The 26,288-nt window shown below is 26.3% G+C and overlaps 2 protein-coding genes across 5 annotated transcripts in view; one reads left to right on the plus strand and one right to left on the minus strand.

The window, feature by feature from the left end:
- The window catches only part of LOC127285487 (uncharacterized), an 81,873-nt gene that overhangs the window by 39,078 nt on the left and 16,507 nt on the right, over positions 1-26,288 (plus strand). The window contains exon 3 of one of the 2 annotated variants that reach the window (XM_051311534.1): positions 13,474-13,616. The exons of the other annotated variant lie outside the window; for it this stretch is intronic. Coding sequence (XP_051167491.1) covers positions 13,474-13,526 — 53 coding nt within the window. The 3' untranslated portion in view covers positions 13,527-13,616. Of the gene's footprint in view, positions 1-13,473; positions 13,617-26,288 lie in introns of those variants that run through there. 2 annotated transcript variants of the gene reach the window in all.
- Positions 1-26,288, minus strand: part of LOC127285485 (cubilin-like) — an 80,493-nt gene that overhangs the window by 38,176 nt on the left and 16,029 nt on the right. The window contains exons 5-6 of one of the 3 annotated variants that reach the window (XM_051311529.1): positions 24,627-24,836; positions 13,535-13,721 (exon numbers count right to left, since the gene is read on the minus strand). In XM_051311529.1, coding sequence (XP_051167486.1) covers positions 13,535-13,643 — 109 coding nt within the window. In that variant the 5' untranslated portion in view covers positions 13,644-13,721; positions 24,627-24,836. Of the gene's footprint in view, positions 1-13,534; positions 13,722-21,694; positions 22,189-24,626; positions 24,837-26,288 lie in introns of those variants that run through there. The other 2 variants (XM_051311532.1, XM_051311530.1) reach the window with 2 other exon arrangements.

Here is a 26,288-nt window from a genome sequence, read left to right on the forward strand (position 1 = left end):
GGGCCATCGAGGTTTACTCAAAATGTTCTGAATATATATATATATATATAGTTTGCTGGGGGTTGAATCTGTAGTTGTTTCGTGTGTACCATTGTTCCTCTACATCCCTAAGTCTTTCTCTCTCTCTCTCATATACACACTCTCTATTCTCTATCTCTTTCTCTTTACTCAACGAGCCACGCAATGACGCGAACACACATTCACACACTCAAAAGGCATTGAATACAAGGGGAAGGAGAATCTAGAACGGAAAGATGTTGCAAATAGAGTGGTTCTACAAACATATGTAAAGTCCTTATTTACCAAGCTTCAAGTTCTATGAAAGAAACTTCACATATAGAAAAATTTTTCCGTTCACAAGAATTTAATCCACCAATTTAACTTTTTCACTTTATTTTTTTTTCTTTTATATCAAAGAATTTCAATAATTCCATTTTTTTATAAAAAAATTTTACATTTATTTTATTTTCGTTTACTATTCTCTAAATCTGAATTAGTAACAATTTTAATTTGAATTAGTTAAATTTCACTGATTTCATAGTAAAAATTTTTTTTTTACTACATAGATAATTAAAAAATTAACATGATAAAAAATTTTGAAAAATAAAAATATAACAAATTACCGACCAAGAAATCTACCTTACCGACTGATGGTAAAACAGTTTTTTTTGAAAAATGAAAATATAAAAAAGTACCTTGCCAATTAATGGTAAAAAAAATTTCAGAAAATTCTAGAATTTTTTACCATCAGTCGGTAAGGTTGATTTCTATGTCAGTAATTTTTATATTGAAAAAAACTGCTTTACCATCAGTCGGTAAAGTAGATTTTTGGGCCAGTCAAATTTAAATATTGAATAAATAAATTAGATAAAAAAAAATTATAACAAAATTGAAAGTTTATTCAAGCGTCTCAAAATAATGAGAGTGGGAAATAAAATAAAAGTTTATCCAAGTGAAACTGACTTTTAGTGTACTTGGACAGAAATCAAAAGAAGTTAACATGGATTTGTCTGATTAAAAATAATATTTACTACTGATATTAAAGCTACAGGGACTTGTAACTGGAACTGTTGTGTCTGACTATAACTGTCTTCTACTACTAATAAAAATTGTAAATTCTGAGAAAAATTTTTTCTGACTGCAACCATTTTTTTCTACTGACGCCAAATTACGGTAATTTAAACTACTTTTGTAAAATTTACATGTAAAGTTGTCTGACTATAAAGTCTGACCTGTCTGACCTTCACTACTAATACTAAATATTATATAAGACTTTCAGATATTCCGTCTGACTAAAACTGTTTCTACTATTAATAAAAAAAAATTAATACAGTTTACTTAATTCAATTATTTGATTTCAAAAATTATTTTGTTCAAGTAAATATTTATTTGATAATAGTCAAGTAACCGATTATTTAGATCAAATAATTTTTTTTTCAGTGTATTATAACTGTTCTGTCTGATTATAACCGACTATTTCTACTGAAATTGAAAAATTATCGTTTGCAAATTTTCCGATATTATGTCTGGATTGATAAAGATTTTTACAACTAAAATAAAATTCACACGAATTATAAAATTGTTGGACTAAAATTCACTTTTATCACTAGTGCTAAATTTATAAGAATTAAAAATTTTATGTCTGACCAAAAGTTATTTTTACTACTTATTATCTGAATTACGTCAATTTTACAAGCAGTGCAGTCTGACTAAAACTGATTTTTGCTCCTCTTAGAAAGAAAAAACATTAGAAAATTGTTGTCCGAAATTTACTAACATTTACCACCTGTGTCTGACCAAAATTGTCTTCTACTACTGATAAAAAAAAGAACAAGATGGAAAAAATTTGTTCCCATAAAATTCACGTTTATAAATTTGCGATAATAATATTTTATAAGAATATTCGGAAATATTTTATCTGACATTAAAATCTTTATATATTGATATATAAATTTTTTAATTGTCTAAAAATAATGGAAATATTAAATGAAAATTAATATTTTATATATGATTAATATAGACGTTTGACAGATATTTGAAAAATATTATATAAAATGAATAGATTTTCCGCACTAAATATATTATACAATATTAACAGGGATATCAGTTTCAAGACTTGCAACTATTGATTAATTTTCAAAAGCCACATGGTTTTGGAAGGTTCTGTAACTTTGAATACCAACTTGTCTAAAACTAGAAGCCTGACAAACTACATTTAATAAGAACTTAATTTATATATAATTAATCCCTAGGTTTATTTTAAATTCCTGTTTGCCTTGAATTCCTCATGTCTTTATAGTATACCATATTTGACTTGCAAAAATTAATTTTAAATATATGAAAAAAAGAGAAAAAAAAATTTTTTTTAATATTTTATGAAAAGAAAAATTAAAAGTATATAATGCTTTTAATTTTTCTGACTGGTTACATTGTTTTTTATTTTAGTCAACAAGGTTTCAGGATAAGCGTATATAGTGTGTACGTGTTTGCATTATATACATAATTCAACATTACTCTCAGAACGTTTCTAAACACTTTTTTTCTATATGAAAGTAAAGTGCCGTATCCTCTGAATGCTAATTCAACCCATTTGAATCCCTTGCTTTTGCGTTCTGGGATGGTCATTTTTTTTTGCCTCTCCCATGTTACATCATGCCCAGTTTATTCTTTTGTGTCGAATATAATAAGTTAACTACCTGTACGTATGTGTATGCTAAATATCACAAAAAAAGATATATATATATATTCTAATTTTTTTTAACCCCTCAGTTATTATTCAAGAATTCTCAATTATTTAATTCCTTTTCTTAAACTCCAATATTTTCAAAATAACTCCAATTCTTAACAAATTATAATATTTACTTAAATTAAATAATTTTTATTATAATTAAATAAACTGCATTTGAAACAATTTATGTATTTGCAACAAATATAATTGGCTTCAATAATAAGTATTTAGTACAAATAAATATTTATTTGATAATATTCGCTAAATTTGAATTAGTAAGAATTAGTAGAAATTTTAATAATAACAAAGAAATTTTCTTAAAAATCTCTACAAATTTGTTGTTATTTTTCACTAAAACTTTAGTAAAAAAAAAAAATTACTAAATCAAATAGTAATATTATACTAAAAATTTCTATTAATTTTTACAAAACGCTTTAATAAAGTAATATTAACAAATCAAATAATATTTTACTAAAAAAATTGTATTATTTTAACTATTTAACAATAATAATAATAAAAATATAATAATTTATTTTTATTATTATAATTGTTATTACTTGCTTCTTTTTAATATATTATATAATGCAATGTATAAAAGTTTAAGTTGTCAAATTTTGAACAGTGATAAGAAAGATTTTGTGCGAGAATAAAATAAAATAAAGAGCTTAAGCAGCTTGGAGACCAATTGAATTTCTGGCACTGAAGATTCAATCGTCAGAGAGAAAGAAAAAAAAAGAGAGAGAGAAAGAGTGAGAAGAGTTGAGGAGAACTAAAGGTTCTCGACCAAGAAAAGGGCCGATGAAAAACCATGGAGTGAAAATAATCGGGCGCGTGCTTAGACGCAAATGAAATTTGTCTGGAACGTGATGGTTCATATGACTCGGTACTCGGATCACGTGCTGTCGTACGTCAATATGAAAATTTTATCAAATCTGCCTCAAAAAAAAAGCGTCTATATATTTATATATATATAGTATCGAGTTATTTTCATTGATTTCAATTGCAATATCAATTCTCTCTCATATAAAGGTTAGAACCAATAAAAGCAATACTCACGTATAGATAAAAATGAAATTTAATTAAAAAAATCTAACAAATTGTTCTTTTATTTATTTTCTATAAAATTTGTCAATAAATCAATTTTTATTAAATGTAAATATTGATTATAATTTGGGCGTATGTATATGAAAATGTGTGTTAATTTTCTTTTTGTAAAGGACATTTCAGTTTTAAAAGTTGAATAAAAAAAAAAAAGGGGTGTAAATAAAGGACATCCTTTGATCACTGAATTGTAACATTGCCTTGCAATTAAATTGTAGAATATGGGTACGCTATAGGTTTTTTTTTTAATCATTTGAAACAATCAAATTAGATTGTAAATTAAATTTTTTTTTTTTTGAAATTCATTTTACAATCAATAATTAATATTTCGAAGCATTCATTTTGAAAAATAAAATTTATATTTCAATACTATTTAAAAGTAAAAAAAAAATAAATCAATTCATAAGAAATAATTAAAATTAATTCTATTCTATTCTATTAAAAAAAAAAAATTCAATTAATATTTAAATTTTATATTTAGAAAATAATTTTTCCCTCTGAAAAAACAAAAAATAGAAGAGATAAAAAGAAACGTATTTGTTCGAAATGTTCTTTTTTTTGAGAGAAAGAGAGTGCATGTTAAAATGTTCTCTCACTTAGTAGAGAGAAGGGGGCGAAGAATATAACGTTGAGTAAAATGTAATATTTATCTTCTGCAATTTCCGTCCGCTTATGGCGCCTGGCGTAGATTTAAGACAACATTTTCCGAGAGGGACCGAGAGTTAAATTGCGGAAGAATTTTGTTTGTGCCGTCCACAGGCCCTCTTCAACCATGGCTCAGGATGTGTAAAATGCTTTGGTAAACGAGATTACGTAAATTAGGAGAATCGAGGGCAGGGTGCGGATAGAAACACGAGGGTGAGTAAGAGAGAGAGAGAGAGAGAGAGAGAGAGAGAGAGAGAGAGAGAGAGAGAGAGAGAGAGAGAGAGAGAGAGAGAGAGAGAGAGAGAGAGAGAGAGAGAGAGAGAGAGAGAGAGAGAGAGAGAGAGAGAGAGAGAGAGAGAGAGAGAGAGAGAGAGAGAGAGTTGGACAATTGTGTACGTACAAACTTGTAATCCGTTGCCTCATAAATTAGGCCCTACTGTTCACCATTAAGCCGCCAGGCTTAAACGATCCTTTTAAGAGGAACCTAATCCACACTTAATGCTTTGGACACACTATCCAATTTTTTTTCCTCCCTTTATACCAATGTTCGCGAATTTTCAAAGGATTTCACATTATTTCCTATATATATTTTACCCTCACTGCATTTTTTTTTCTTTTCTTTTCAAAAGAAAGTTTTTCTAAAACACCTTTTTTCTAATTTTATCTTTTTTTTTTTTTTTTGCTACCTATAACAAAAGAGAATGTGAGAAAAAAAACGAATTCTCTCTTTTTCAACCATTTATGCATATAAAGATTCTATCTAATACCATACTATAGCTTTTCAAAAGGAGTGAAATATAGATATTCATGAATGAGTCAGAATGATTATCAAAGCTTTTTACTAAATATATATATATATATATTTAGTAAAAAGCTATATATATATATATATTTGAGAGAAAATATAAATCAAGTTAATGTATATATATGAATTGAATGCGCACACACATTTCAAGCATATTAAAGTCATATCGATCAAAGCAGCAGTTGCGTTCATTTGAAAATGGAAGCAAAGTTTGCATTATGGGGGGAAAATACCGTTTTTTTTTTTTTTTTGTTCATCATTTTCACAAACTACGGATCATCCATTTCGGTGATTAGATCTGGCCAATTACTTTTTTTTTGAGAAAAAAAAAAAATATTTGCATTTATAAAAATTTAATTAAAACAGAAATTCTTTTAATGGAAAATTAGATGACAGTAAAAAAAAAGATTAGTCCTTAATTAATTTATTAATTAAAAACTTAGTTTAATTCATCAAATTGTTGATGCGCTTAAAAAAATTTATTTAATTCAACTAATCGGTTTACTTGACTATTATCAAATTCAGCCATTTGTAATTTCGGACAAATAAAAATTCTGCTTAAAAATTCCATACATAAGAATTCTATTAATTTTAATTTAGAAAAAATTATATAAGAATTCGTTTTCAAATAAATTCTGTTAAATTATAATTCGAAAATTGAAAACTTCTTCAAAATTAAAATTCTAATTAATTATTTTTATGGGATAATCATGAGCCATATTTTTTTTTTTAAATAATAAAAATAAAAAAAAATCCTTCATTTCGTATCAATAAATTCATTGTGTGTGTTTGTGCATCAGAGCAAAATAAACTAAAAGGCATTATAATGATTGAGTGCAAAACCATCATAGAGAGAGAAAGAGAGAGAATTGGAAAGCTTAGTCATTAGCTACATTACTAGGTGTGTAACAAGGAATAGCGTGCAGGGAGTAATTAGCGCAAGTGCTTTTTCTCGCCCACCAAGTATAAAGATATTTTCTCTAAAGTTTCCAACAGCATGCACGTATGTAAATGACCTGGGCGGCGTTACGCAACTATTATAAGCTTTGAAGGGAGGTGGAGATTAAATTCAAATTTTCACGCGAGACATTAATGCAAGAGAAAAAAAATAACAATGAAACTAGCTAACAGAAAAAAAGAGAGAAAAAAAAATATATATATATTATATAATGAGTAAGGATTATCCGAAATGCCTTATCGTGAACGAAACAGGTCAAAAGTTTTCCTATATATATATATATATATATATATATATAGAGAGAGAGAGAGAGAGAGAGAGAGAGAGAGAAAGAGGGAAAATTTTGCTTTATCGCGCATAAAATATACTCGAGGCCTCTCCCATCGACTCCAAAAGCCAAGTTGTCGACAGCCTCCAAAGATAATGAATAAATATGAGACGTTAATTAAAAGTTTCGAGTGCGTCGACGTGAGCCACAAAATTTTCCCTCTAATATATAATCGGAAAAGTTATATAATTTTTATTTCCATTGCAAATAAGTGTGTGTACTTCGAAACAATTGCTTTTTTGCAATTTATATTTCTATTTTGTTCTCGGAATTTTTTTCTTCAAAATTTCTAAACATATGTGGGTGATTCGCTCATATAAACAAAATTTAATTTTTTTTTTTTAAATAACATTTTTTTAGAAACAAAAAAATATTCAAACTATTTCCAAATAAATAAAAAAAAGGAAATTAAAAAATATTATTTTGTTTACAAAAACTCCTTATTTTATTTTTATATATTTAATGTAAATAAAAATTTTATTTGCGCTAAATAAAATTTTATTTGTGCTAAATTAATTTTTTTTTATTTGAAACAAATAAAAAAGGTCTTAAATAAACGCCAATCAAATATTTCGATAAACATTTGGAACCTATTCTTATTTTAAGAATTACATTCAAGAATAAATTGCACTAAAATTATTTTCAAATTAATGCCAATGGATTATAATTCACAATTTTAGAATTTTTTTTTTTTTTGTTTCAGTGTTAAAATTGAACTTTGCCTTTTATGAAGAGTTATGTGTGTGTCTCGTTTTTTTTTCTTTTTCTCTCAAATTCAAAGTTTTCAACTTTTATATATACGTATCGAAGAATGCATTCTGGGATGTTCCCAGTGCATTACAGGGACTATCAGCATTTGAGTTCTCGCGCTGAAAGAAAACTTAGAAACTCTCACTTATGTTCGCGTGGTGGTGGAAAATAGAGTAACTCCCAAATGGAACATTTCGAAGCGAGTAGAATTTCACTTTTTTCCTCAACATGAAACTTTCAAACATTTCTATATATTTCTTTCTTTTTCTTCTTCTTTTTTCCCCTTTTCTTTTTCCTATCGACTTTTGACGCTTTATCAGAAATTGTCTTAGATACGTGTGATTGAAAAATGCTATATACTTTCAAAAATCAGTTACAAGGGGTTTTTTTTTTTTTTAAATTTATGAAATTACGAAAATTCCAAATAAGTTTTTTCTTACATTTCGCAACAAAAATAAAAGGGTAAAAATAGAAATAATTTTGATGAAAAGAGTCATTTGTAGTTAATTTTTTATTTTTACCCTGCTTTATTGGTAAAATAATTTTATATCCAATTGTGACTACTAAAAAAATTGTTACTATGTTGCAAGCGTAATAATGTTATGATCATATATGGCATTAAAAATATTTATCGATTTTTTTTTTAATACTCTATTATTGAAGTCATATCTACATTTTATGAACATGACAACGGCTTAACGAGGTCACTAACTTGAAAACCATAAAAAAAATGCTTTTAAAAAATATTTTAAAAAAAGTTAAACAATAAATAAACAACAAACTAAAAAGTGCGAAAACGGATTTTTCGATTGGATTAATTTTAAGAGAGCAAAAATAACTTAGACGCGAAAAAAATAAACTGACACTGAAAAAAAGTTCTATAGTTGAAGTTATTAGACACTGGGACAAATATACGTTTATTTAACTCAAATCTATTATATATTTGTTATCAAATAAAAAAATTCAGGTTTAACCAGAATTCTTCAATTATTCTAACCAGAAATTTTTTAATGTAAAATTTCAGGATAAAGAGAAATTTTCCGGATATGAATTTTTGGACAAATAAAATTTTCCAAAACAAATGAAAAATCTGCGACTATTATAATGAAATATCAGAATTTTAAATTCTCCGATATTTCCATGAAATGAAGAAATTAGCAAAATTTTTAATTGTAATGTAAAAAATTAAAAATTCAGACGATTTTCGATAATTATAAACGATTTCAAGAACGAATGACGAAAGATTTAAAATATCTTAATATATACATATAGGAAATTGAATTACATAAACTGATACTTGATAGGCAAAAAAAAAGAAGAAGAAGAAGAAAAAGAACTAAATTTACTCAAATACATACGAAATGCACTTTGACTTAAAGTCGAATACGAAATTCATGAGAGAGGGGTTTGTAGCTGCTCTCTGTTCTTTATTCAAATTCGCGCAGGCAGATAGCGCAGGGAATCTTTATAAATTATTCGGTCGCGCGCGTTACTCGTCCGTAGTTAAGAGAATTTCCGCGTAATTCTATCATTGTCGAAAATCCCACAAAGCTCTCTTTTGAAAGCGTGTGAACAAAAATGGTTTATATCTATTATATACTTTCGCTTCCTGAATATATTAACATATACATCAAATATATATATAAATTATCTTGATCGATTGCATATAAACTTTTCCCTTCGAATTTCTGACGCCAAGTTTTATTTTTTTTTTTACACCTGTGCAACTAAAAACTGAAAGTTTTTTTTTTTTTTATTTTTTTGCCTCGCGGATGCTCCTCTACAGCACAGCTTGAAAGTACAAAACTTTTCGCTTAAAGTTCCACGCACGATCTTGACAGACGAGGTAAGGAGTAAGGCGCACGTGAGAATAAAGCACCTTTACGATTCTTCTCTTTCACCAGGTGCAAAATACTTGACAACCACGGGAAGGAAAGGAGTTTTCCGCTCTTTTTGTATTGTGACGAATGAAAAAACGCCCGGTAAACTTTTATCCTGATGAAAAATAGCTTCTGTTTCTTTTTTTTTTTTATTTCTCATCTCTGAATTTGAATCTTATTTATGATCAATTCAATGAAATTTTTTAAATGATCAAATATTTTTTTTTCTAATTCTATTTTAATTTAAATCTTCTTTTAAATGAGGAGCAAGTTTTTAAAAGTCGATAAATTCATTTTTCAAAAAAGTGAAGAAATTCGTATTATTAAAGACCTTATTTATTTGTCACTGTTGAATTTAGGAGAAAATTTTTAAACATTAAAATTTTAATTTAAAAACATGTGAAATTTACCAAAATGATTTAGAAATTTTAATTTTTTTTGCTAAAAAAAATTATCAAAACTAATTAAATGGTATTTGTTTTAAATACAGAAATTATTGGTTGAAATACAATTTATTTAATTGAAAAAAAAATTATTTAATTGAAATAAATATTTATTTGATAAATAAATTTATTTAATTTTTTTTAATTTAATTTTTTAATTTAAAAATAAAAATAAATTTGTTTTCAATGTAGTTATGTAAGAAATGTTATTTATTTAAATTTCTCGAAATAACAAAATATAAGGATTTATCAATTTTTAAAAACTTACTTCCCAAATATATAAATCTCATTTTATTTTCCAACAAAAAGTTCAAATATAAGCAATTACTTGATTATTATCAAATAAATATTTATTAGAATCAACAAATTTTCATTGGAATTATATAAATTGTTAACGAATCAATAATTTATGTATTTATAATAAATAACTTTTAATTGACACCAAATAATAATTGATGTAAATAAATATTTATTTGATAATAATCAAAAGTAACCGATTATATTTGAACCAAAAAATATAAAACTCAACTCATTTTACATACCGCAATTTACCATCAATCTTTGGACATTAAAAATCATATAAATATATATATATATTCGCGTAATATAGATACAGGTGCAGGGGAAAAGGTACCAGGAGGAAACCCGGATGGATGACGTCCGGTGAATGGTGCATAATTCAAGCGCAAGCCGGATTCTCGCGTCCAATAAATCTCACGTTAAGCTGACACTTTCAAACGTGCGCTTGTACCTTGTTCACAATGTCTAGTTGTGGAAAAATTAATCGTGCAGCCTCTCGAAATGGATTTTAACGCATTCAAGCGCATTCCAATCTGCATCCAAAGCCATTTGCTTCCACCTCCCCTTCCCTTTTTCGATGCCGCGATGGCAACGTGTTGGTGATAATAATCGTCCTGACTAGGATCAGGAACGTTCGATTAAATAGCATGGATGAATTTCGTATTCGAAGCGACGCACCAAAAGAGAGAGAGAGAGAGAGAGAGAATTCCCAGGGGTCGTGGCTCGTGCGCAGACGACGAGAATCAATTTATCAGCCACTTCCGGTCTACGAGCCAACCCTCTTTCGTTATCATATTCCCGATACGAAACTTTTCTCCGCATCTACCTGGTTTTTTTCTCTTTTTTTTTGCCTCCCTTCCCTTACCCCTTGAAAATCGAAAATAGATTGAACAATCTAATTTTTTCTATCGCGAATCTGCCGAATTGTCTAGTTATATATTTTTTTTTTGTTTGCATCGAGATTGAAAAAAATATAAGCCGCAACCGCAGGTGAAAAAATTATCGTTACTAACGTTACTAATGTTACTAACATCACTAATGTTACTAGCATTACTAATGTTACTAAATTTAGTACCTATAAAAAAATTAAGAGTTTCTAAAATATATTTTCACAGAAACTTTGACACTACTTTCCCATTACCACTTTCACTTCCACTTAAACTTTTTATAATTTTCATTCCCATTTCCACTTATACTTTTTCTAATTCTCATTCGCACTTCCATTCTCACTTCTACTCTTTCTAATTCTCATTCCCACTTCACTTCCACTTTTTCTAATTTTCATTCCCATTCCTATTTCCACTTCTAGTTTTTTATATTCATTGCCACTACCACTTTTTCTAATTCTCATTCCCACTTTCACTTCCATTTCCACTTGTTCCAATTTTCATTCCCATTTTCACTTCCACTTTTTTATATTTATTGCCACTTTAATTTTTTCTAATTGTAATTAAAAAAAGTGGAAATGGTTGTGTAAATGGAAATTAGAAAGAGTTTTAGTCGAAATGGCAATAGCTAATGAAAATTAGAAGTGGAAAAAATGAGAGTAGAAGTGGGAATGAAAATTAGAAAAAGTGAAAGTGGAAGTGGTAATGAAAATAAAAAAGTGAAAATGGGAATGAAAATTAGAAAAAGTGAAAATGGAAATGAGAATTAGAAAGAGTGAAAGTGGGAATGGAATTGCGAATGAGAATTAGAAAAAGTGGAAGTGGAAGTGGTAATGAAAATAAAAAAGTGAAAATGGGAATGAGTAAATATTTTTCTAATCATCCAATTCTGGAATGAAAATTAGAAAAAGTGGAAATGAGAATTAGAAAGAGTGGAAGTAGGAATGGAAGTGCGAATGAGAATTAGAAAAAGTGGAAGTGAAAGTGGAAACGGTAATGAAAATAAAAAAGTGGAAGTGATTTTCGACAAGTTTCTGCAAAAATACAATTTAGAAACATTTTCTTAATTTTTTTATAGGTACTAACGTTAGTAACATTAGTAACGTTAGTAATATTAATAATGTTAGTAATGTTAATTTTTCTACCTGGGTAACGAAAGAAATTAGAAAGATAATTTTTAAATATTAAAAAAATAATATTGTATTATTGTAATAATTGTAAATAATTAATATCTGTAAAATACATTTTTGATATTTTTTTTTATAACATAAAATACGAAAATGCATTTTATAAATTATAAACATTAAAATAGTATTTTATGATAGAAAATATTTTAAATACTATATAATGGAAAAACATACATAAATGACACTATTTACATGTCACTTATACGTATGTTTTTCCATTGTAGAGCAAATTTAATATTAACTTGGAAAATTTTACTGCTTTGTAATTAATATTTAAACAAAAGGACAAATCCCCCGCCCCCTCTATATGTGAATGTTCACTAGTTTCAAACTTTTATACAACAGAAATAATAACGAGAAAATTTCAAACATTTAATATCAGTGCATGCAAAACACGGTAAATTTTATAGAAAGAAAAAAAAACCCAATTTAAAAAAAAAAACATTCTATATGAACATATTCTATTTTATCGTTGGTATTTCAACTATTTAGGTGTAAATTAAAAAATTTTCAAAGCTTTATACATATCACTAAATATAACATACTAAAATTGAATAGAAAAATTATAGAATCCAGAGGAGATGAATATTTTTTTTTTAATTCGCACAACTAAGCAGAATATAATCGAATAAAGAATTAAAAGCAGAAAATTAATTTAATGTCAGTCGTGAGTAAAAAGAAGTACAAAAAAAAATAAAACGTCTAGAAAGTTTATAAAATCTTCAAGATTTGTTCAACTGTGCATTATAAATTATTTAATTTCAAATTTAATTAACCAAATTTTGCATCTCATATAGAATTTTAATTCCACTACATAAATTATTATTTAACAGAATTTTAATTTCTTTGAAACTATACGCCAGTATATAGTCAATTTTTAATATGCATCATCCAGAGAAATTTTTTTTATTGACATTTATTTCAGACAAATAAAAATATATTTGTCACAAGTGCCTATAATAATTTTTTCATTTGTTTTAAATAAAAAAAACTTACTTAGCACAAAATGTTATTTAGATTTTAGCGCAAATAAAAATTATTTGGTTTATGTAAATATTTATTTGATAATATTCAATTAACTAATTTTATCCTTTTTAAAGGACCTAAATTTCTTTAAATAAATGAAAAATAAATAAATAATTAAAAAATAATAATTCCCAAAAATTTGTAAAAAATTGAAGAGCAAATTTTGCGTGGAGAGATAACTTTGATAAGCAAATAGCAAGGAGGGATATCGTGGCTAGAATCCTAAGTAAATAATAATAGAGATCGTCTTTAATTATACAAACAAGTTGGTTGGTCGTGGAAGGGTCATTGAAGATGTTTAAACTGGAGGAGGAATATATATATATATATATATATATATATATATATATATATATATATATATATATTTATAGAACTCCACAGATTGAAGCTATAAGGTTAGGCACATAAATGTGGTTTCTATTCTATTTACAGTGATCTTGGATGTCTGTGATCAGGAATGGAATCCTGGCGAGATAAGGGATTAAAGGCTTACCTTTCCGATTGGCGGCGGGACTGGGGGTGGCCAGAACGAGCAAGGTGACGGCGAAGAACACCCACCCCCAACCCCATCTCCGACGTCCCGTCGCTACGAACGTGGCCATCGTATCTCAGCCCCCTCCAAAAAAGAAGACTGTCAATTTTCCTCTTTCTCTTTCGCCAGCCTCATTTGCAGCAACCACCTGCAATACACATAAAAAAAAAAAAATATATATACCATCAATTTATTCTCGAATACAAAAATAATAAATATTTTTCAAAAATTTTATTTAATAATTAAAAGAAACTAAAATTAATAATTCAAAGATTAAAAAACCTATCTACTTTTTTAAACTTTAATATTTTTTTTTTTAATTATGATTGCATTGTTGTTATTCTTATTATTTTCATTAAAAATTGTATTACACTGAAAAAAAAAAAATTATTCAAATAATCGGTTACTTGATTATTATCAAATATTTACTTATACCAAATAATTTTTGTGTCAATTTAATGTTATTTGTTGTAAATACAGAAATTATTGATACAGTTTATTTAATCCAAATAAAAATTATTATCAAGTAAATATTTATTTAATAATAGTAAAATAAAAGATTATTTGAATTAAATAAATTTTTAATCAAATTAAATTTTTAATTAAATTAAATTAAATAAACAAAAATTAAATAAAAATATAATTTAAATTCTTTAAATAATTTCAATTAAATTAGATTTATTAATATTTGAATTAGCGGAGATTATATATAAATTCTTTATTGATATATTGAATTTCATTAAATAATTCAATATATTATAATATATGTATCAAATATCGAAAAGAATATTTTTAAATTAAATACATATATATATATATATATATATATATATATATATATATATATATATATATATATAAAGTAATTTTTGCGGATTTTTCAAGGAACTATTCGAAAAATTGCTATTTTATGCAAGCAGCCGTTTTTAGGGGCAATTTGATTTGCGTAAAGATAATACACTCAAGAAAAGAGATCTTCGTGAGCTGGTAAGTAATGAAGTTATTTATCACAGAAAGTAGGATATCTCTTTCGCCGCGGATAAGACGACGACACTGAGAGAAAAATTTTTCTACAGAGATAAAGGGTTGTAAAATTTCATTTTCGCATATGCTTCTCTCTCTCGCATTTCAAGTTACATGTATATATATATATATATATATATATATATATATATTACGAAAGAAACCATAGTAACTAAAGTATATAATTCAAATATATAATATTTCAGGACAATTTTTAGATTCCGCAATAAAAACATATTTTCCTTTCTCATAGTAACTCTTGACTATTTAATAAAATTTATAATAATAATAATAATAATAATAATAATAAATATTTAAAAAACCATTTAGAAATTTTTAATTAGTAATTATTAAAAATATTTTTTACATTATTATTATTATTTCATTTTATTTTTATTTATTATTTATTTTATAAATTTCATTAAACTATTTTTTTATTATCATATTTATTCATTTATTTAATAATTTATACTTAGTAATAATGCTAATTATAATTAAAATGAAGTAAAAATTTTGTAAAAATAATTAATATTGACTTTATATATATAATGTTCGTAAAACAAACATTAAAATTCATAATTAAATTGTAATAGCTATTTTTAAATATGATTAATATGACTCTCTCGCGGAAAACGAGTTCACAAGAAAACTAATTAAAATTCAATATTCTCCTCTCTATTAATATTGCAAATCGTCATTCGACAATGTATATACAAATATTGTTATTTGCAGAAAATTTTAATTATACATATCACAAATTAACAAATAACTTTATTATATATATATATATATATATATTCAATATGCTGTAAAAAATATTATATTTATAATATAAAAAAAACTTTCTATAATAAAAAAACAAAAAATATTATTAAAATATATCATTATTTAAATGTTATCATATTATTATAACAAAGACTGCTATTTATATTTTCCCCACTCAATTAAATTTTATTTGTGAAATTTTACCGCACCGTCACGTATACGTATAAAATAATGATCGCGTGTATAATTAAAAATTTAAGCATATATGAAAATCAATAAAAGATAAAAAGCAGTCTGCGCATTTTACACTTGAAATTCAACGCTAATGATGTTCGAAAGAACAGACTATGCAAACTTAATTTACTCCTATATATATATATATATATATATAGGAGTCATTAAAAACCAGTTGGTCACGGGAGTTTTATCGAAAATGCGGGAACAGAAGGAGAAATTTTTCATTAAAAAAGAGTGTGGAGAAAAGCATTCACTAAGTTCTTTCATTAAAACGTCACGTCATAATATTCCCCTATTTTTTTTTCTCTCCTTCAATCAGAATATTTTCTATATTAAACTTTAAATATTATTTTCCATATTTTTACAAAAAATATATATATATTTTTTTTTATAAAAAAACGAAAAAGTAAATTTTTTAAAAAAATATTACCGTCTTTGTTTTGTATTTTTTTGTAGACACAATAAAAAAAAAATTGTATTAACTTTTCAAAAGTAGTGTCATAAAAAATAATTTCTACCACACAACTCTAATTTATATTGCAAACATTTTCGTGTGAATTTGCCATTGAGAGCGAAAGAGAGAGAGAGAGAGAGAGAGAGAGTGGTTTCAGGTTAGCTCTTGGGTCACCAGACCTACTCAACGATCGTTTACGTATTCATGGATCTCTCTATGCAATGGACATTGCATAGAACACGAATCTGCTCACTCATTCATTCAACCTGATGATACAATCCGCTACACTAAGGTTTCATTCGAATATACGTTCTCGACAATCAGCAATTTTTCTTTTATTACAACTCTCTTTTTTTTTCATCTTTTCTCGTTTCATTCAAAACAAATTTTTAATCACTATTAATTTGTTTCGAATATTTTAAATACCAAAACTATCTAAAATTTGGCTAAATTAAATTTCTTCTAAATGAAAATTCAATAAATTAGAGAATTTGACACGTGGAAATTTTGGTGAATTAGGTTTAATGAAAATTCAGTGGAAAATTAAAAAAAAATAATTCAGCTAAATATAAATTTGGCTTAATAAAAATTCAGTTATATGACAATTCACGTAAATGTAAATTCAGTTACATTAAAACTTGGCTAAATGAAAATTCAATTAAATAAATATTCAAATAAATGCCAATTCAGTTATATGAAAATTAAGTTATATAAAAATTCAGTTAAATAAAAATTTAGTTATATGAAAGTTTGGCTAAATTAAAATTTAGTTAAGTACAAATTCAGTTATATGAAAATTTGGCTAAATGCGAATTCAGTTAAATAAAAAAAAAACTTGGCCAAATGAAAATTCAGTTATATGAAAATTTGGCTAAATGCGAATTCGGTTAAATAAAAATTCAGTTAAATAAAAATTTGGTTAAGTGAAAAATTGAACGAAACAAAAATTTAGTTATATGACAATTTGGCTAAATGAAAATTCAGTTAAATGAAAATGTATCTAAATAAAAATTCAATAGCAATAAATATTCCAAATCACAGTGTGAAAAAAAATTGATATTTAATTAAAAAATTCTGCTCCATGTTTTAACTTGTTTTATGTTATGAGTTTCTCGCGAATGAAATACCAAGTATAAAGATCATTTCTCGCAGCTGTGACTGATTATCCTCTAGCAGTTCTTTCTAATGAATCTTGGTGAATATTTTTTTAATTACGTTGGCGCGCTTATGTATTGCGCGAAGTGAAAGAAAATTGTTCCATAAATTTTTTTTTCCCACCCACATCTTTTCTCTTTTTCATATACACACATATATATATATATAGGGGATGACCTGTTATTTGCCAATGTTTTGGCATTGGACTATATATGAATAGATTGGAAAACGGAAGCGATGTCTGACCGCTTGGTCGAAAACCGACGGTAATTCGTTTGGACCGTGTTAACTCGCCTATGGAGAGTTTCAATTGTATTTTTTTTTCTGTTTGCACTTTCCTGTATATATATACGCATTATTCCTCCGCCTAGTTCAACAAACAAACATTTATCAGTCACTATTCACTCTTTTGTAAAAAATCTATCAGCTCCCATTAAAAATTACACATTGTACCAACTAATAATCCAACTAGTATCCAATTAATAATCCTTATAAATTTAATTACTCAAATTAATTAAACAAGTAATTGTAAATTAGATTTAAAAAAAGGAAAAATAATTTTTGATTAATTTAATTAAAAAAGAAAATAATATAACTAACAATATTCAAAAGTAAACTTGAAATATTATGAAGAAAAAAACAGTTAAGTATTTTAAATAAAAATATAACGAATAAAAATTCAGTTTGAATTTTAATGGATTCGAAACTTTCTTCTATAACTAACAACATAAAGAGTAATATTCTTTTATTGATTCCTTCCCATTCTATATCAAACTTTGCTTTCTCTAAAACTTCTCTTTCACTTTTTCTGGATCGAAAATTCGAAATGGTTTTCCATTCAATTCTTAATAAATGAAAAAAAATTCTGGCTCTTTGCATGTCAAATGTACAACACAATGTCCGATACTATTTTCAGAATAAATGACGTTCAACTTGTTATTTCCGCTTCAAAAAGCGAAAATGTTATTTTTTCACGGAAATTTTTTTTTAATTTTCAAATATATTATTATTATATATTATTCATTTTTCCATCAACTTTAAAATTAAAATACTGAAAAAAATTTTCCCCACATTTTTTTTTTTTTTTTACATTGTTATTGGCGTAAATAAATTTGTATCAAATTAAAAATTTCTTTAAAACAAATATTATTTATTTAGCTCTGCGATATTTTTTTTCTAAATTTTTTTTTTTTAAATCCTAAAATTAAAATGTCACCGAGAGTTTCTTTCTCTATTTATGAGCGTGTATATACATCAGGAAAAATAAACGGAAGGAAAAAAAAATTTATTTTAAATATGAAAATGTTCATGTATAAATTTATAACATGTTTCTTTTCTCTTTCCGCAACATTCTTCCGCACGGTGAGTTGCGAAAGAGCAAATTACAAAAAGGCGTAAAGTCGAGAGTCAAGTTTTTTACTCGTTTCCTCTATACACGGTGGTGGTTGTTCATTGGTAAAGAAACTTTCGACCGGAAAATGAGAAGAAGGTTCTCGCATGCACGTGAAATATATATATAACGAAAAAAAGAAATGGAACTTTAAAAAAAATATATATATATATATATATATATATTGTCGTCAATTTTATAAGAAAAACAAAATTTTCTCAAAAGACAAAAAAAGAATTTTTTTTTTTCTAATCGAATATTCTCTAAAGAAGAAACGAAACTTGAAGAATCTGCCTTTTTACCGGCAAAATTAAGATGCATCTGAAGAGATTTACTCTCAAGAGAATATTTTTATTTTCTTTCATCTTTGAGATGGATTTTCAGAATCTCCATCAGGAGTTTCAACGGAATATCAAATTTTGTTTTTCAATTCCTATAAGGTTTTAAATTCAATTCAAAGTGAATGCCCTCTGGGACAAAATACTCTCTCGATATTTTATATATATATATATATATACGTATAATATAATTCAAAAATTGACTAAAAAAATTCTCCAAGACGAAAAATGGAATATTCTAACAAAATAAAAATATCTTTAAACAAATGAAAATTTATGAAAATATTTTCACTGTAAATAGATATTGTATTGAATTGAATTGAATATAGAATTAACGCAAGCGCGTGTAACAATTATGATTCGCTGAGGTTGAATTGAGCGTTAGGGAGAGAACACAAACCGATCGAGTCAACGCGCCCCGACCGACGTGGATTAATAGCGTGGTGGCTCGTATACTTGAATCTAATTGAATTGGATTAACGAATGAATAGCAATTATGGCAACATTTCAAAACCAAGTGCGACACCCATCTCATCACTTTCCAAACGAATTCGCTATCGCTAATTAGATCCAGTGATTTCTATATCAGACGCGACAATCAATGTCAACAATAATTTGTCAATTTTTCTTTTTAATTATTTCAAAAATTTCATAAATTCAAACCATTTTTAATCCAATTTTCAAACAAAAAAAAAAAGTTTTCCAAAAAAAAAAAAAGAAAATTTCGATTTAGTCCACAAAAAAGAAAAACAAAAATAAATAAATTGAAAATAATTTAAAGAGAAACACTTGAATTAAAATAATTAAAACTTTAAAAGCGAAGCAATAAAATTTAAATCATTTAAAGCGGAAATGTTATTGAATTAAAAAAAAAAATTTAAAGCCATAATAAGATTAATTTCACAAATTATTGTCAATTCAAAATACAAATAAATTGTAATAACAAAAGTACCGATTAAAAATTACTATCGAGTGATAAAAATGTAAAAAAAAATTGAAAAAATTTAAAAATTACATTTTACAAAAATGAAAAAAATTCCCCGCCCCAAAAAAAAAGGATTGAATTTTATTACACAAGTTTTTTTTCCATTATTTTAACCCTACATTATTGCTGAAATTTTTAAGCTTCGAAACTAGTATAAAGAAATATATTAACGTAAACTTGATGTTCAAACTGTGGAGCGTGAAGTAAAAGTTTCAGATAAAACTTTCATGAGTAAGGACTAACTAAAGCAGTTTGAAGCCTTAAATTCGTAAAGCGCGCTAATGGACTCTGTTTTTAGTATCAGACGAGATCGTCTTTTGTTGGCTTCACATATATATATATACACACACACATATGTATGTAAAATTTTACGATTCACAAAATTTGACTATCCAATTGAAATTTCATTTTCATTTATGGATGCATCAGAAATTATATATGAATTTTAATTAGTTGACAAATAATGAGAAATCAATATTTCAAAATGAGAAAAAAATTTACGCAGTTTATATTGCTATTATTATAAATTTTCATATAATGTATATCGTTTTGCAGGAACTATTAATTACACAATTCTCTTTAATTACTTTCGTATTATAACGGGAATTTCAAATATGTTATACAGTACAAATCAGTAATGCGATTAAATTTTGTTATATCTACTGCTTTTATTATTAATTAACAAAATGTACAAATATTATTAATAGCAATTTTATTCATTTTATATTGAAAAAAAACTACAAAAATCAATAAAAATTCTTTAATTTCAAAAATAAATTAATTTAAAAAAAAAATAATTAAAAGTTACTAAACATAATTATGTAAAAAAATTTAATTAATAATAATTAGAAATTAATGCAAATTTAAATTAGACTTAGAAAATTTTAAACATTTTTAGAAATATTCCATGTAACCAAATTTGTGTTTAACAATTTTCATTTAACCGAATTGTCATTTAATTGAATTATCCAAATTTTCCCATATATAGCCGAATAATTATTTGATTGAATTTTCATTTAACCAAATTGTGTTTTACAGAATTAAGTATCATTTCAGCTTAATGAAAAATCGAAAAAATTAAAATTCGGATAAACAGAAAATTGGTTTAATGAAAATTTATTTAAAATCCAATTTAATGATGTAAAAATTTAGTTAAATAAAAATTCGCTTTAATAAAAATCTAATTAATTAAAAATTCAGTACTCGGATTTCTTTATTAATTTAAAAAATTTTTCATTAGTGGATTTTGAGAAATTTTTTTATGCAAAAATGAAATAATATTGTAAACCCAACAAAAGTCACAACTAATTAATTATAAATATCTCACAATTCCGGTTAATTTTCTCGCTTTCTAAATGTGAAATTAAAAAAAAAAAAAAGGGAAAAAAAAAGATTCTAATGAAGAAAAGCATTTCGCGCGGAATTTCAAAGAAGTAACATTTTCCGGAAATGAGTTTTCTCGAAATGGCATTTCGATTAGCCGCAAATGCATTTTGCTCGTGACACTGACTGATGTGTTGTTAATGTTGATGAAACTTTAGTGGATTTTTTTTTTTCGCTACATTAAAACCATCATCGTACCGCACAATCTCAGAGAGTAAGTCTATAATGATCATTCAGACCACAAGCTCATATTAGTTTATAGTCGAGTGCACTCTGCACTAACTGTTATGGTTAAAATTACTATGGATTGTAAGGCATCTGCTATTTTGCTTTTATCACAAAATACAATAATAATAATTAAAAAAAAAAAAAAAAAAGAAATAATTCCCACCTTTATTAATCAATTCTCATAATCCTTTAAAAATCCTCACGAATATAAAGAAATCTAAATGATTTTTAGAAAAAAATATTAATTATTCAATGATGATCACGCGCTTATTTCCATAATATTTGATTATTCACTAAAGTTCACTTTGTAAATAATAGAAAAGCCTTTTTTACACACACATAATTCTTTGAAATGAAATTTTCTATTTCTAATCCTTCTTCTCTTCCACTTATAACCACTTTTTCAGCTCAAAAAAAAAACTAAAGAGAAAAAATGTGTAAAAGAAAAAAAAAAAAATTTAGAACGAGGTAAGAGTTACGACTCTTTTTATTTTTCGAGTGCCACTTGAACCATTGAGCGACACAAAAGAAAGCGACGATTTCGAAGAAATTTCGAAGCACATATAAAACGCGGTTGAAATATTTCGCGGAGAGAAAGTTTGCTGTATAAAACAACTACCACCGACTAGAAGCAGACCCGAAAGCTCTCTGGCGAGCTTGGGTGAATTCAACGTGGCTGGTTGAAGATCACGAAGCTTGCGCAGGTTCTCTTTCTCTCTCAACTAAAACTTTATCTCACTTACTCGCTTTCTGTTTTGCCGTTTCTCTATCTCCGTTAAATTTTCCACATAGTATTTCCCTCTCCCTTTTATACATATAGATATATATATTTTGAACAAGTACCTTACGTTATATAGACAAGCAAGCACCAAAACTCTAGGTGTTTGTTTATTAAATGCATCTTCACTAAGACGACTTGTGGAGGAGCATTCTCTGGCTTCCTCCTTTCATTTCAACTCTGCAATATCTTCTCTCGTGTCCCAATAAGCTACTCATTTTTTTTTTCTTTCTTTCTTTCTTTATCTACTCTATATAAATTCTCCTCGAGCATTTAAGTGACATTATGAATGTGGGTGAACTCGTCAAATAACAAATATAAATGATAAGACAAAAAAATAGAAGAATTCTAACTTTTATCAAATTGTAACCGCTGACAAATACGCAACTACCATTCAAGTTAAAGGGAAAATTTTTTATATGAAGATCTTATTTAACCAAGTTAAATTAAACCAACGTTTTTTCCTAATTATATATTCCTAATTGAATTTTTCCAATTATTTTTTCTAGATTTTACCAAATAATATATAATTATTCCTAATACAGTGAATTTACTCTATTACGACATTTGCAATTGTTTTTTATTTCACAAAATTTTTATCTACGCTAAAAAAAAATTATTTTATTCAAATAATCGGACAATTATCAAATATTTAGCAAATAATTTTTGAAACTAAATAATAATTGGACTTTATTTGAACCAATAATTTTTCTATTTAAAACAAATACCATTTAATTGGCCTAATAATTATTTAATACAAATACTATTTGATAATAATGTAATCGATTATTTGAATAAAATACATTTTTTTCAGTTTGTATTTGACACCGTATTATTCAAAATTTTATGTATAAAAAATGAAGGTAAATAATTATTTAAATTAAACATGGATTTTGCTCCGAAAATTTTGGGACGACAATTGCTCCTAAATGGTTTCATTAATTAAAGAACTTTGAATTTAAACATATATGTACAAAATAGAAAATCATTTATGCTTTGAATTTCAAAAAATTTTTTTACAAAATAAAATAGAAAAAAAAATCATTTGAAAATTAGAAAGAAAAATTAATTTCATAAATTTAGGAAAATTAGGAATTTAATTTAATAAAAAAAATTATTAATTTCAATGAAAACCTGCGATATCTTGATCTGTATGAAAATTTGTTATCTTTTGAGAGAATTTTCCTGATAATGTCAATTTAAAAAGAATTTACAATTTACGTAAAATGACAATTTTCCAACAAAGTCTACGTCGCAAAGTGCACAATTTAGAATTGAATGTTTTTGTATAAAAACAAAAGCCATCAGAGAAAATTGAAATAATGAAACAATCGAAAGGGATTTGTATATATATATATATAGAACAAGAAAGGCAGAGACTTGTCTTTCAAACGATCTCTATAATGCATTTACAATTTAAAGACAACGTCGTTACCGTCACTATCGTAGATGAGTTGGTACCCATTGCTGAGCTTGTTCAATCAATCGTCAATTAGCAAATTACTGTTCAGAGCCACCAGCCTCGAATTCAACGATAGCACGTGCTGGTATAAATACACTCACGTGGATTCACCAATTCTCTATCTTTCTCTCACACACAAATACTATAATACACGTGTTCAAATACCTACACGAAATAGAGGTTTCCCTCTGATATTCTCCGAAACATGTCAAATAGAGCGGTTTTCAAGTGTTACGACAAATATGCACGCGATACTCATGTTGTTAATATATAAATGTCATTGGTTTTTCTATTTTCAATTGTTGACTATTATAAATCTTTAGCTCTCTTTTCATTAATTTCACCTATCTTCATGTAAACGTTGAATTACACGCGAATGTAACTAATCGTGTGAATGGTTTTGGGGGGGGGGGATAATTAATCTTCAGTTGGGCGAATGCCATACACACCAAACGAAATTAATGTCCCGCATAATTTGTTACTATATATAAACGAAATACATTAGTCTCGTCTGATTTTAATGATATTGTTATTATTATTTCTTATTTTCCCCGGAAATTATTAAAAAATTGAATTAATTATAATTATTAAATATTCTCATCTCAATAGAGGATAAAAAAAATTTCTTTTTCTTATTAATAAGTTTTTCAATTTTCATTTATAAAAACAATTTTATCTCTTGGTATTTTTATTTTGTGCTTCGCTCCCTTATCTCTCTTTTATTTGTAGTCCTCCCCCCTCCTCTTCTCAAACCCAATAAAATCTATATATAGATCGCATCACCCCTCAAACCAAACTAATTTCCTGTCTTTAACCAAGAATCCAATCTGTTCGCTACTTATTCTTTATTCTTACCTTACACCATGATAAGGGAAGAAAGAGAGAGACTCTTTGACACACCAGGCACCTTCGATATTTTTCACCCGTTGATCCACTTCGTTGATCCGATAATTTTCTTCTTCATACGATAGATTAAGCAATATATATATATATATATATATATATATATATATATATACTTGATGTTTTCTCAACTTTATCACGTCCAAAAGTATATTTTTTTTCCTGCAAAAAACAATAAGATTTTATCAAAAAATCGAGAAAGAAAGAGATAAATAATAATAGTTTATGTCTTTTTATTTCTATAGTGATTTATGGTTAAATATCTTTGAGATTGTGCCTCTTTTTTTTTTTTTGAAGAAAGGAATTTTTATTTGTGCATTCAATCGATGCCTGTCAAGATGTTGATTTAATAGAAGTACTTATGCTCATTCAATAGCTTTAGTTTCAGCCATTATACCAATTTCATGTTCGTAACTGAAATACTTGAACAATTTTTATTGAACGCAATTAACTCAAGCTTGCGAGATTATTATACGCATTGAATCGTTTCTTTTCCCAAAAAGAAAAACATTTTTCTCAAGAATAAAATTTGTATGATAGCAATAATTTTCTGAATCACGTTCATTGTTTATATAAGACCATTAAAAATAAATTCAAAAACTTACAAAATAGAAAAGTTTTTAAATTTATACGCGATCTTTGGGAAAATGCCGAGAGTGAAAGAGAGATAGAGAGAGAGAGAGTTTCTCGCTTTTGGAATTCAAATACATTTTCTCGAGGCAAATAAATTTTCCTAAAGCTTCTTTGTTTTCCCTTCCTTTAAAAAGAAAGTGGACAGAGAACGAACTTTGAAGAACTATTGCGTTTGTTTATTAGTGAAACAACTTTCGACACTTCTTGGTGAAAAGCAAAATGGGAAAGGGGAAATTTTTTGTTCGCAAAGACTTTGGAATCAAGTTTCTAACGAGAATTACCGGCAGGTGGAAAACTTTTCTCGAATTCCCTTGACGCATCCGAGTCAGTAATTCTTTTTATACGTTCCGTCTTACATTCATTTAGTTTTTTCAAGGAAAAGTTTATGTTTCCAAATTGCTTACTAATTGTTTTGCTATATAGTTGAAAAAAAAAATTACAAAATCTATCCCACATTTTTTTTTTTACCATTCATTAATATTTTGTTTTTGAAATTTATTCTCGAATAAAGAAATTTACATATTTTGTTTTAAATTTAATCTAAACTTTTATGTTATTAAAAAATAAATTCATTTAAGTATTTACTAAATTGAACATTATAATTGTAATTTTTGAAAATGAAATAATATTCAATGGTACATTTTTGAAAAAAGGTTCCCAAATAGCGATAAATTTTGATTAAGTTTTTCGGCAAACAGTGAAACGATGAGGACTCTCGAAGAGCAATATACTTGTAAAGACAATATCGAGAAAGGGAAACGGAAATCGAGAAGCCGAAACAATAATATAGAAATGAATATATACAATATAGAAAAACGTTTGTTCAATTGAAACTGGATTCACAAAAATTGCATACATATATCAATTTATTTTTTCCACGCTTTTAATAAATTAAAATTTTATTATCTTTTTTTTCGTTTTCTTAAATCTTTACTTAATTTTTAATATTACTTTCGCCAGAAGTTATCGCCAGCTGGGATT

The sequence above is a fragment of the Leptopilina boulardi genome, unplaced genomic scaffold, assembly GCF_019393585.1.
Source record: "Leptopilina boulardi isolate dan_hultmark-lab unplaced genomic scaffold, ZJU_Lbou_2.1 LbouV2_333, whole genome shotgun sequence".
NCBI classification, from domain to species: Eukaryota; Metazoa; Arthropoda; class Insecta; order Hymenoptera; family Figitidae; genus Leptopilina; species Leptopilina boulardi.